The 13,508-nt window shown below is 42.9% G+C and overlaps 1 protein-coding gene across 2 annotated transcripts in view; it reads left to right on the top strand.

The window, feature by feature from the left end:
- The first annotated feature begins 3,386 nt into the window (after positions 1 to 3,386).
- Positions 3,387 to 13,508, top strand: part of LOC115276363 (myb/SANT-like DNA-binding domain-containing protein 3) — a 109,995-nt gene continuing 99,873 nt past the window's right edge. The window contains exons 1-3 of one of the 2 annotated variants that reach the window (XM_029920380.1): positions 3,387 to 3,431; positions 3,920 to 4,370; positions 13,149 to 13,372. In XM_029920380.1, the coding sequence (XP_029776240.1) occupies positions 3,953 to 4,370; positions 13,149 to 13,372 (642 nt within the window). In that variant the 5' untranslated portion in view covers positions 3,387 to 3,431; positions 3,920 to 3,952. Of the gene's footprint in view, positions 3,432 to 3,919; positions 4,371 to 13,148; positions 13,373 to 13,508 lie in introns of those variants that run through there. The other variant, XM_029920379.1, reaches the window with a different exon arrangement.

Raw genomic sequence — 13,508 nt, 5'->3', positions numbered from 1 at the left:
GTAATTCTGAGTGTTTGCTTTTTGAGAGCAGTTGTATAATTTCTTCTGGTACTTTAATAACGTCTTTTTTTTTTTAACAGAAAATACTGTAGTGTAACAAATGGTGATCTCAGGGGCTTATTTTTGGGAGGATTAAACTATATCGTACATTTTAAGCACTTAGTATAATGTCTAACACACAGTAAGGACCCAGTAATGGTTATCTGCTACTGTTACTGTAGTTTTTAGAGACTCAAGTGGTCACACAGGTCAATAGACTTCTCATAAGCACACCACCACCTGGTGGCAGCTAGTGGTACTGCATACATTGTAAGGTGGACACATTTAATTGCTTGAAATTAATTCCATATGATTTCAGTTCCACCTACTATTACAGGGGCTTTGTTCAGAGTGTGGCCTATTTGCCTGAGAGCAGGAATTCATATATCATTAAACAGTGAAGTGACATTTTTCACCTCCACAGTTAGGATAGAATTAAAAAAATATTAACAGCAAGAGTAAGTGGGTGGGGAAACAGAAGTGCCATGTGCTTTTAGTAGGAAAGTAAACTGGTACATTATTGCTGGAGGACAGCTGGTGATGTTACTAAAGTCCTTTTTTTTATTTTCTTTAAGTTTATTTATTTTGAGAGAGAGGGCATGAGCAGGGGAAGGGCAGAGAGAGAAGGTCCCAAGCAGGCACTGTGTTGCCAGCTGCCGGTGCAGAGCCTGATGCAGGGCTCAAATTCACAAACCATGAGATCGTGACCTGAGTGGAAACCAAGAGCTAGATGCTCAACGGACTGAGCCACCCAGGTGCCCCAATGTAACAAAATTCTTGAGTGTTTTCATCTTTTGTGGCAAACAGTCCTCTTTTAGGATTTATCTTGAAGAAATAAAGTCAGTTTAAAAAATGTTTTCTTAGGGGTGCCTGGGTGGCTCAGTTGGTTAAGCTGACAACTTCAGCTCAGGTCATGATCTCACAGTTCATGGGTTTGAGCCCCATGTCAGGCTCTGTGCTGACAGCTCAGAGCCTAGAGCCTGCTTCAGATTCTGTGTCTCCCTCTCCCTCTGACCCTCCCCTGCTCACACTCTGTCTCTTTCTCAGAAATAAAATGTCAAAAAAATTTTATAATGTTTTCTTAGAAAAAATATAAATACATACATATAAGAAAGATAGCATTACCTATGTTAGAAAAATATAGGGAACGATCTATTTTTTCATTTGTGAATCAGACTTCTCAATCCTTACAGCCATGATTCTTGAAAAGAGTGGGAGTCTCGGGGTGCCTTGGTGGCTCAGTAGGTTGAGTGTCCGGCTTCAGCTCACCGTTCATGGGTTCCAGCTCTGTATGGGGGCACTGTGCCTCTGTGCTGGCAGCTGGACCCTGGTGCCTGCTTCAGATTCTGTGTCTTCCTCTCTCTCTCTGCCCTTCCCCTTCTCATGCTGTCTCTGTCTCTCTCAAAAATAAATAAACATTAAAAAACTTTAAAAGTGGAAGTGTGAGGGAAGGTAGGCATATTGCCATCCGGTGCAGAGGAGCTAGGATGGGGGGATCAGAGTCTGCTCTAGGAGCTGTGTAGTTTAGAACATTCAGTATACATATTAATTTTATAATAAAAACCACATAAAGTTGGACATAGGCGTCTTGACAATTAGAGATAATACAGAAGAGCTATATTGTAGCAGGTGTGTATTAATAAATTTCCGTTTGGGGAATGTTAGTTAACAGGGAATAGGACCTGTGGGGAGGGAGGGGACTGGTTATTATAGGGATATGATTATTTTTTAAATTTTTAATAAGTTTACTTTTTTATGTTTTTTTATTTATTTCTGAGAGACAGCACGAGCAGGGGAGGGTCAGAGAGAGAGGGAGGTACAGAATCCAAGCAGGCTCCAGGTTCTGAGCTAGCTGTCAGCACAGAGCCTGATGCAGGGCTCGAACCCATGAACTGTGAGATCGTGACCTGAGCCACCCAGGTGCCCCTATTTTTTAAATCTTGTAATGTTTATTTATTTTTGGAGAGAGAGAGGGAAAGACAGAGTGTGAGCAAGAGAGGGGCAGAGAGAGAGGGAGACACAGAATCTGAAGCAGGCTCCAGGCTCCAAGTTGTCAGTGAGGAGCCCGACACGGGGCTTGAGCTCACCAACTGCAAGATCATGACCCAGGCCGAAGTTGGACACTTAACTGAGTGAGCCACCCAGGCCCCCCGAACATGATTAAAATACAGGCCTGGGAAATTAGGGATGCAGTGATAAATCCCCAAAGATACATTTCTCCGTGTTTAGCTTTTACAGCACAGAGATTGGTTGTGATTCTCTCTCTCCTTTCTCTCTGCCCCTCTCCCCTGCTCACTTGCTCTCTTCCTCCCTCAAAATAAATAAGCATTTAAAAATACATACATACATAAAATCTTAAAAAAAGTAACCATGTGAGGAGATGATCTGTTAATTAGCTTGTAATCATTTCATCATGTATATGGCTATCAAATCAAACTTATGTTAAATACATATTTTTTAACTAAATATAAAGTGTGGAGACTTATTCTTAAAGGTTAATGAAGAAAATATATTTCAAAAGTTGTAAATAATATAGAAGCATAACTGTAATTATAATTTGGAGTGAAGACAATTTTTTTAAAGGTTGGAATCTATTTTGTTGTTTTTTTATTTTTTTAATGTCTTTATTTATTCTTAAGAAAGAGAGAGACAGTGTGAGCAGGGGAGGGTAAGAGAGAGAGAGACACACAGAATCCGAAGCAGGCTCCAGGCTCTGAGCTAGCTGTCAGCACAGAGCCTGATATGGGGCTCGAACCCATGAACTGTGAGATCATGGCCTGAACCGATGCCGGATGCTTAACTGACTGAGCCAACCAGGTGCCCCGAAATAAAGGAATATGCATAATAAAATGGATATTTGGTAGGTTAAAAAAAAATACCAGATTATTAGGACGGTCCAGGTTCTTAACCTCCCAAGGTTCCATCTTTGTGATCTTGGGCAGTCCGCTTCAGCTTGCTGGCACTTAGTTCCCTCACTTGAAAAGAGTGGTAGGGATGCCTGGGTGGCCTAGCTGGTTAAGCCTCTGTCTTCAGTTCAGGTCATGATCTTATGGCTTGTGAGTTTGAACCCCGTATCATACTCTCTTCTATCAGCACAGAGCACACTTTGGGTCCTCTGTCCCCCTCTCTCTCTGCCCCTCTTCCCTGCTCTCTTTCTCTCAAAAATAAACATAAAAAATTTTTTTTAAAAAGGAAGAGTATTGGCCCTTTTACCTCTGAAATTATGTGCATTATTTACATAGGCCTGTATACTTAAAAGGGGCCACGGACCATAGGAATCGCGGACTCCAAGCCCTCATTTTAAAGATGAAGAGAAACTGAGGTACCTCTTGGGAGCATGGCTCTATCCAAGGTCACAGATGGAAGTGATGGAAATGTCAGGTCTTTTTCAGGTGATTTCCGGGTGATTCTGAAATCTTGATGTTTATATTATCCATTCTGTTTGGTTACACACTGGCTTTTCTTGTTTTCAGCTGTGACAAAACTTTGAGAAAGCTATTTAGTTGAAAAGCTGCCTAACATGAATTTGGGGAATGATCAGTTCCCTGATACTGAACGGAAATGACAAATTAAGAGTTCTGCATAAATGTTCAAGTTTTCTTTCCTTTCCTTTCCTTTCCTTTTCTTTTTTATTTCTTTGCCGTTACATACAAGATATTCACAGACGGGCTGATAAAAGACCTACTTGAAAATCTTTGAAGTAAAACCCACTCCTAGTGAACTTCTGAATGTTTTCCTGAGGATATCATAATTCAATATTGATGGGAAAGAAAGTCCTGAATTTCAGGCAAGGGAATCGAGTCAGGGATTAAGTTTAAGTGATGTGCTGACATTTTTATTGCTGGGGTTAGTAATTATTGTTTTGAACTTCCTCTTACAGGATAGCGAGCAGCCAGGAGAAATATAGTGGAAAATGCAAAACAACGAAATTATAAAACCTGCCAAATACTTTTCGGAATTGGAAAAGAGCATCCTGCTTGCTTTGGTAGAAAAGTACAAATATGTGCTGGAATGTAAGAAGAGCGACGCGCGAACTATTGCCCTCAAGCAGCGGACCTGGCAGGCGCTGGCCCACGAGTACAACTCCCAGCCAAGCGTGTCGCTGCGGGATTTCAAGCAGCTGAAGAAGTGCTGGGAGAACATCAAGGCTCGGACCAAAAAGATTATGGCCCATGAGAGGAGAGAGAAGGTGAAACGGAGCGTCAGCCCTCTCCTGAGCACCCACGTCCTCGGGAAGGAGAAGATCGCCAGCATGCTGCCCGAGCAGCTCTACTTCCTGCAGGGCCCCCCAGAGGAGGAGCCCGAGTTCCACCCCGACGGCGCAGCCCCAGGTACGGCCCCCCAGGCCCGCGTGCCTCTTCTCCCCGGGTCCCTGCTGGACTCTGCGATTTTAAAATCTTTAATTTTGAGGGCATTTAGTAAAGAGAAGCTTTCATATCAAACTTGATTTTCCCAAGTCAAAACCTCCAGATTACGTAGAACATTCGAGTCCTATAACACATAAAAACCAGAGGACTTGTTGAGGGCCACATGGGTGGCTCAATCGGTTAAGCGGCAGACTTCAGCTCAGGTCATGATCTCACAGGTTCATGGGTTCGAGCCCCACTTCCGGCTCTGTGCTGACAGCTCAGAGCCTGGAGCCTGCTTCACATTCTGTGTGTGTGTGTGTCTCTCTCTCCCTCCCCCTCTTGTGCTCTGTCTCTCTCTGTGTCTCAAAAATGAATAAATGTTAAAAAAAAAAAAAGAAGAACTTGTTGATATCCTTGTTCTCACTCTCTTTGAGATCTCTCATCTTTATTCTGGAGAATAAGGAAAAATGAGGGGCTCCAGTAATGAAGGACCTCTGTTGCTTGTCTCAGTCTGTGTCTTTAAGAAATTAAAAGGAGTTTATTTGAGAATCTGTATTGATTCACTCAATGTTACCTTTTACAAAAGCGATTTTTTTAGGACCTATTATGTGTAGAGCACAGCATTAAGTCACTCAGAGGCTACATTAAAATCAGTGAACCATTTCAAACTTAAGAATTAAGTAGAAAAGAATATATAGCAAATACCTATTTAACATTCACCAGGATTAATGTTAAACCAGCCTTCCTGGGGTACCTGGGTGGCTCAGTGAGTTAAGCGTGTGACTTTGGCTCAGGTCATGATCTCGAGGTTCGTGGGTTCAGGCCCCGCGTCAGGCTCTGACAGCTAGCTCAGAGCCTGGAGCCTGTCTCCCAATTCTGTGTCTCCCTCTCTCTCTGACCCTCCTCTACTCACACTGTCTCTCTCAGAAAAATAAATAAAACATTAAAATAAATAGATAAATAAATAAACCAGCCTTCCTACCCATTGTAATATTGTGATACATAGTTTTGGTTTGTGGTACTCCGGCAAACTTGAGAAATTCTGGTAACAATTCATTGTAGCTTTTTTTTTTCTGTCTAACTTCTTCTGTTTTCCATCTAAGTTTTAACATAACTTTCATTGAAAAAACAAAAACAGGTTACACATAATTCTTCGGGAAAGAAAAGACTGCCCAGGAATCAAGGATGTAATGATGTGTGTCATAGCTTAGAAAGACTATTGAAATGTCTCTGGGCAAGGGGAGGGTGGGGATGCATATAGATAAATTCCAGTCATTCTGGCCTCCTAATGTTGGAATGGCCAGTTTATATAATGATTCATTGCAGTTTGCAGAAGACACATCTTAAAACAGTAATATTCCTAGGGAAGCCACAGGGCTGCTCCTAGGACCCAGCAAGTACTTGTCTAGGAAAGCTGTGATCCTTGGCTTGCGGGATGAGAAATTCACTTGTTAGTGTCCCCAGAGTGACTGAGCTCGGAGGGAGTGGTTGATTAAAAGTCACAAGGAACTGGGGCGCCTGGGTGGCTTAGTCTGTTAAGCTGCCGACTTCGGCTCAGGTCATGATCTCACAGTTCATGGGTTTGAGCCTCCTGTCGGGCTCTGTGCTGACAGCTCAGAACCTGGAGCCTACTTCTGATTCTGTGTCTCCTTCTCTCTCTGACCGTCCCTCGCTCATGCTCTGTGTATGTCTCTCTCAAAAATAAATTAAAATGCTAAAAAATAAATAAATAAAAGTCACAAGAAACTATCTGAAACCAAGAACGTTATCCATGTAAAGTGAAAAAGATAATAACCAAGTGAATTAAATACGTGTTTTTGATGAGCACGTTTTTCCCCCCCAGTAGGCAGACCATTCTGGGAAACTGCATTATGATCAAAAGTCTATTTGCTGATCATTTACCAAGAGGAAGTCCAGGGGACCAATTACAGTGTCATGAACCTCACATATTGTTTTCCAGTGTAGAAACCTTATGTGAGTTTTGATTCTTGAGTTCCCAAGCCAGGGTGTCTCCCAGCAGATGGCATTTGTGTGGACACGGCCGATTCTCTGTCTCACCTCCCCACTGAGTTGTACTCCTGTGGTGGATGGGGCCCACTGCTGACTGACAGTGTCCTTGCTTCAGAGATGTTTCTAGTGCTAGCCAGTTACTCTCCATCTTCCTGGCCTCAGAGCCATTCATTCTCTGCAGGTGGTGAGGGAGGGAGGCAGGTGCATCAGCAGGGCTGCCTGTTGGATAGCCTAGTTCCCTGGGAGGTGTTGCCAAGGAAAATGCTGGTGTAGGCCACTTTTTTTTTCTAATTAAAAAAAATTTTTTTTTAATTTATTTTTGAGAGAGAGAGAGACAGTGTGAGCAGGGGAGGGTCAGAGAGAGAAGGAGACAGAGAATCTGAAGACAGGCTCCAGGCTCTGAGCTAGCTGTCAGCACAGAGCCTGACGCGGGGCTTGAAGCCACAAACGGTGAGATCATGACCTGAGCCAAAGTCAGACGCTCAACCGACTGAGCCACCCAGGCACCCCATGGTGTAGGCCACTTCTAATTAATTTGTAGATCTCTGATCTGTATTACTGTGTATTGATTTCATAGGGTTATTCTAAGGGGACAGTCTTATTTCCCCATTTTCAAATTCTGGAGTAGGATCTAGAAAGTTCATGTCAAAAAACCCTTTCTCTTTCTTTTCAGAGGAAATGATGTGATTCATGTACTCATACACAATTTCTAAATTTCCAACAAGAAGGGAATAAGTGTGGATTCTCAGTGTCCTTCTGTAGTGACATTTCTAGAGACTCACTTGTAAAAGGGATTTATTTTAAAATTGAGTGTTTGTACTTAGATGACACAGGCAACTTCTCTTTTTGCTGGTGATTATTGAAGTGTAGCCTGTGTTAACCCTTCTGTTTCTGGTCACCCCGTGGAGGACCTGGTGCTTTGTCAGTTAGGAAGTGTGTTCAAAGTAATCTGTTAACACTAGTAGTTAAGGTGCTGGGACTCTCTTTATACATTAAAACAGCCTTGAGGTTACCTCACTTAATTTGTATTTCAATTACTTTCAAGAAAGAAGAAGAAAGCTGTAATTGTCAGTCATCCCCTTGGTGGGGGAATAAGTTGAAAATTTGCTAGAGGGTATGGCTTTCATTTTGTTGTGTGTATTTCATTTGACACATGGACTGTGTGTGTGTAGGTGTGTGTGTGTGTTACTTTAGTCAGTGTCTCTAACCCTGGCCTGTCCAGTACGGGAGCCACAAGCCACAGGAAACTAGTCAGTTAGCACTTGAAATGTTGGTAGACTGAGTTGTGATATGCTCTAAGTATTCATATTGTCTTGAAAAGACTTTGTTTAAATAAAAATGCTATTTTTAAATTTTATTTATTTAATTTTTATTAAAAATTTTTATAGTTTGTTTATTTTTGAGACAGAAAAAGACAGAGCACAAGTGGGGGAGGGACAGAGGGAGAGGGACACACAGAATCTGAAGCAGACTCCAGGCTCTGAGCTGTCAGTACAGAGCCCAACGAGGGGCTTGGACCCACAAACTGTGAGATCATGACCTGAGCCAAAGTTGGCTGCTTAACCGACTGAGCCACCCAGGTGCCCCATAATTTTTTTATTTTTAGAGACAGAGAGAGTCGGGGAGAGGCACAGAGGGAGTGAGAGAGAGAAAATCTTAAGCAGCCTCCATGCCCCGCACAGAGCCCGACACGGGGCTCGATCCCATGACCCTGGGACCCTGACCTGAGCCGAAATCAAGAGTCGGACACTGAGCCACCCAGGTGCCCCTCAAGAAGACTTAATACCAAAAAGAGAATGTAAAATATCTTACTAATAATTTATATTTTGATTACATGTCAAAACAATGATACTTTAAATATATTGAGAAAAATATGTTATTGGGTTTAATTTTATTTCCTTTTGCTTTTTTAAGGTAACTACGAGAAAACTTTAAATTACACATGTAGCTAGTACTATATTTTCCCTTGGACAACGTTGTTCTAACCCCTTACACAGTGCCTGTTACAGACATAGGTGATCGGAGATTGTGGGACTTCGCTGAACAGGATGGAGCCTGGCAGGATTCCACTAGAGGCCTCCCTCTAGCCATCTCTTGTGCTAGCTTGCAGCTGCGTCCTCTTGATCACCATTCCCTGGATAGTCTTAGCTTTTTTCCCGACTTTCTTGAAACGTGCATCTGTATTTGAACACAGTAGTCTTAAGATTTAACACTAAGGAGTGCATTTTCTTATAAAAAAAAAAGAAGACCAGTATTTTCCCCTTTAATATATTCAAACAGTTTGTACCCTACAGATTTATAACATGTGATCATTTGGCTGTGACATCAATCTCCCGTTGTCCTGGGGGAACAGGTTTGCAGAACAAAGTAAGGGAGCCAGCAAAATGTGCTGTAGGGGTGGTCAGGAGGTAGGGTGGCTAAATGTCAGATACATTTAAGAAAACTAAGCTTTTAGGTACTACTCAACTCTCTTCAAAGAATTTCTACTTAATTTCATATGCTATTATTTCTCTGCTGTAAAGCTATGTAAGCGAATAATGCAAACATCGGTACACAAAGCTATAATTAAATAATGCAAACATTTATTAATCAATTCCGTTATTATCGGGGCACCTGGGTGGCTCAGTCAGTTAAGTGTCAGACCTCAGCACAGGTCATGATCTCACGGTTCGTGAGTTCGGGCTCTGTGCTGACAGCTCAGAGCCTGGAGCCTGCCTCAGGTTCTGAGTCTCCCTCTCTCTGCCCCTTCTCCACCCCTGCTCACATTATCTTTCTCTCTCAGAAATAAACGTTAAACATAAATAAATAAATAAATAAATTCCATTATGATCACATTTCAATCCAATCCTCTTCCTCTCCAGTACAGAAACTTAGTTACGTTTCCAGTCATGGCACTACAACATCATTAGTCTGTGAAAAGTCCCTATTGTGTGTTCCTTTTGTGTTGATTCCCTTGTCATTTATCACCATTCACCTCATCCACTCTTTTCTTCTCCCCCCTCCAACCATAACAATGTGCTTGTGTGTTCTCTGACACGTACTTGAGTGGTTTTTTTGCATTTATTTTATTATTAAAAATGTTTTTAATGTTTGTATTTATTTTTGAAAGAGAGAGTGTGAGTGAGAAAGGGACAACTCACAAACACGAGATCATGACCTGAGCCCAAGTCAGATGCTCAGTCAACTGAGCTACCCAAGGAGTCCTGTGTACATATGTTTTAAATTTCCACAGATTGAAAATTGTGCTTTAGATAACATACCTTTTTTTTTTTTGCCTTTTTCATTTAGAATACTTTTAAGATCAATTCCCATGAACTTGTTTCTCTTCGTTGATGTGTGACGTTCTATAGTATGCACTCGCCACATCTTATTAGTCCATTTTCCGAGTCAGTTCCATTTCCTTTGTTCTGCAGTGGAGAAGAGCTGGAGTTTGGCCTGCACACAGTTCCTTTCCATCCATTTATTGTCATAGTAGGTATTTTCCTGCTGAGATTAAACTTACTCAGATTGCCCGGTGGAAGAATACCTCCTTGCATGCCCTCTGCTCCCAGGAAAGTCCTTAGGCCATCCTATCCATTTTGCACGAGATCGAGTTGTTTTCTACCTTGGATGGCTTTGTTTACCTGGGAGACCGATTACATGGTATGTGTTTTCAGCAGGCCGCCATTCCCAGGATAGTCTTTTTCCTAATAATTAGGAGAAGATTCTCCCCATCTGAACACTAGCTTCCATTCATTGGAGCTAATATTTGTGTGAAAGTTAATTAACTACTCCATTAGGCTCCTCTCGTTTTAAGCCCCAGCTTCTGCCAGAGTTTTCTTAAGAGGCTTGGATTTTTTTTTCTTTAATATTTACATGTTAGCACACATTTAAACTAAAAAAAGAATAGTTTTAAAGTAGAGTCATTTGTTTCTCTGCTCCCAGACATAACCATACTTGACTTCATGTTCCCAGCTCTATAGAGACAGATTTAGAGATCAAAATTTGGAATATGCACCCATATTCTTAATAATAGGGGGGATTTTGTAGTGGAAACAACTCAGAGGCAGCACTTTAAGATGCATCAGGGGCGCCTGGGTGGCTCAGTCGGTTAAGCCTCCGGCTTTGGCTCAGGTCAGATCTCACGTTTGTGGGTTCGAGCCCCGCGTCAGGCTCTGTGCTGACAGCTAGCTCAGAGCCTGGAGCCTGCTTCCGGTTCTGTGTCCCCTTCTCTCTCTCTGCCCCTCCCCCTCTCATGCTTTGTCTCTCTCTGTATCAAAAATAAATAAAACATTAAAAAAAAAGTTTTAAGATGCATCAGTAGTCAGCCGAGCAAGGCAGCAGGGAGAGGCTGGGCGTTGTAGTGGTTGAGCGTGGATTCTGGGGCCGCGCGGAGTCCTGGTACTTTCAGCCGAACGACTTTGGATCTGGTATCTGGCTTTCTCTAGTAATACCTCCCTCAGAAGGTTGTTTAAGGGTTACATGAGGTAATACTGCAAAGCACTAGCCTAGTGCCCGGTTAGCTACTCAGAAAATGGTAGCTGCCTTCACCATCATCATCATCATCACCAGGCCCCTAAAATCTGGAATAGTTTAGACAAAAACGAACATTTAGAAATGGGGAGAGATGAACAGCATTGTAAGGGCATCAACATTAAAGACTTAGAGGAACAGATAGAACTATTCTCTGGAAGGGAATCAAAGGAAAAAGAGGCCAAAAGTGCCTCCCCCCAAAAGTCTATGTGTCCAGTCTTCAAAGAAGACACTTCCAGATCTAAGGCGAGACAGGAAGCAGATGAGGTGATCCTCTGTGCCCTTGTTTACACCTTAGGGCTCTTATTCCCAGGGTGAAACCTTTCCCATTTCCTTGTCCCGTGCCTCGGCTCTCCACTCAGAAGCCTGCCCTGTCTACACCGGTGTGCCGTGTTGGGAGGGATGTGACCCGCTGCAACCAGTTCATTCCCCCACGTCTCTGACGTGGCCAGCGGTGTCCAGGCCCCGGAATGGGTTCATCCACAGGATGAATAAGAAACACTTGCTGTCTTCAGAGTACTCAGAGACCAGATGGAGAGGCGGTTAAGCCACCAGCTTTAACAAGTGCTCTGACAGAGGCGGGCTCAGAAGGCAGCAGGAGCATGAAGGAAGGACATCTAATTAAGGCCATAGCCCTCGGAGTTGGGAAGGATTCCTAGGGAGATATTTTCATTATCTCTGGATGACACAGAAGTACTTTTAACCTTCTTTTTCAAAAGTGAGACTTTTGCCTTTTCTTTAATCTTAATTAGGGACCAGTTATGGTTGTTACCTAACCCCTTGGAGTGAAATAATCTAAACAGTAGCCATTTTCCTTTTATTAACAGAGTATTACGAGTTAGGTCTCCCCCAGTAGCCATTAACATTCCCGGCATCCCATCTTCTAGAATAATGGAGTGGACGTAATAATGTAATCAACTCTGTTAATAAATTGATATTATTTTTCTCCAAGGAGACAATTTTCTTTATTGGAAACATAAAGCTTCCCAAGAAAGCCTTGGAGTCACAGCTGGAAGACTCCATGGGTTAGTGGAGTTAGTGTCTTCCATTTTGAAACTCCCTAATTGATAAAATGTCGCTGCCCTATAAAAACACTCGTGCGAGTGTGGCACCAGCAAAAATGGCATCCTTTTGTATCCATAAGCTCTTCTCCCCTGTGTTCAAAGCTTCATTCAGTAAGTATTTACTAGCATCCTCTATGTACCAAGCAGAATAATTGGTGCCCAAAGATAAAAGAAATGACTAAGGCATGGTCCCAAAGTAATACTAGAATGTGCTATTACAGAAGAGTACTTGTAGAATAAGGAGCAATCTGCGGTTTCACAGATCCTGAACAAAGTAGAGGTTGGGGGGAGGTTTAAAAGGAGAGTCTGGGGTAAGAGCGTATGTTTGAGTGAGTGCAGAGTCCGGGTGGGGAGGGAAGAGGGATGAATAGTTCGCCCAACTTCAGGCTGAAGGAGCGGAGACCGAATTATGAAAAAGAACACGGCCTTTAAGGAATGTGAAGTTTTTGGTACAATTGAAGGATGCCCAGAGTAATTTGGAGTCAGGCGAGAAAAAGGAAGGTCAATACCAGATTGTGACAGTTACTTAGGCTGTAGTGGAAACAGCCAAAAATGGGAGCCCCAGGGGAATATAAAGAGGTGAGATGTGGGTGCAGCAGGAGTTTGGGTCCTGGAAGGAAGCTTGACGAGGAGCAGTCAGAGAGGAGGTGTAGAGAGAGAACTGAGGAGAGAGCAACGGTGCAGAAGCTCATAGAGGAAGGAGATCCCAGGAAGGATTGTCAGCCGCTAGGGAGAGTGTTCAGCGCGTTCACGGCCGGGTGAGAAACCGAGACAGGGAGGTCAGACCGACGGAGACCTTAATCTGAAAACCCACCGTTGCCCTCGTACCATGGGGTCCTGCCTATTTGGAGTTGTGCACACTTTGGTTTAGAATTTGGGTCAACATAGCAAGGTCTCCAGTTGATAAGCACAGTCTTAGACCACTGTTCCGGTAGGACACAGTTCTACAAACAACATGACGAAACCCTTTATCATTGCCTCCAAAGGGAACATTGGTTTTGACTTGTGGGTTTGGAAAAATCCGGTGTGGCAAGAGTACCCATAGACAAAGCAGGCCAAAGCAGACACCGTTTCTGCAACATCCTGTGATGGGGGAGATGTCTTTTGGAATAGGATCGATACACTCGCTGCCTGTAAAATCTTTGAACGTATGTTTTCTGCTACTGTTTTTCAGAATCATTTGCTGTTTCAAATAGAGAACTGTGCGATGATGAGAAAGAGTTCATACATTTTCCAGTGTGTGAGGGGACCTCTCAACCTGAACCCTCGTGTTCAGCTGTCAGAATAACAGCCAATAAACACTACAGGAGCAAAACCTCTCAGGAAGGTGCTTTAAAAAAGATGCATGAGGAAGAACACCATCAACAAATGTCCATCTTACAGCTGCAGCTGATACAGATGAATGAGGTGCATGTGGCCAAAATCCAGCAGATAGAGCGGGAGTGTGAGATGGCAGAGGAGGAACACAGGATAAAAATGGAAGTTCTCAATAAAAAGAAGATGTATTGGGAAAGGAAGCTACAAACTTTCACCA

This window comes from Suricata suricatta, chromosome 13, assembly GCF_006229205.1.
Source record: "Suricata suricatta isolate VVHF042 chromosome 13, meerkat_22Aug2017_6uvM2_HiC, whole genome shotgun sequence".
Classification (NCBI taxonomy): Eukaryota; Metazoa; Chordata; class Mammalia; order Carnivora; family Herpestidae; genus Suricata; species Suricata suricatta.
Note: the sequence above shows the minus strand (reverse complement) of the source record. Positions and strands in the feature narration are given on the sequence as shown.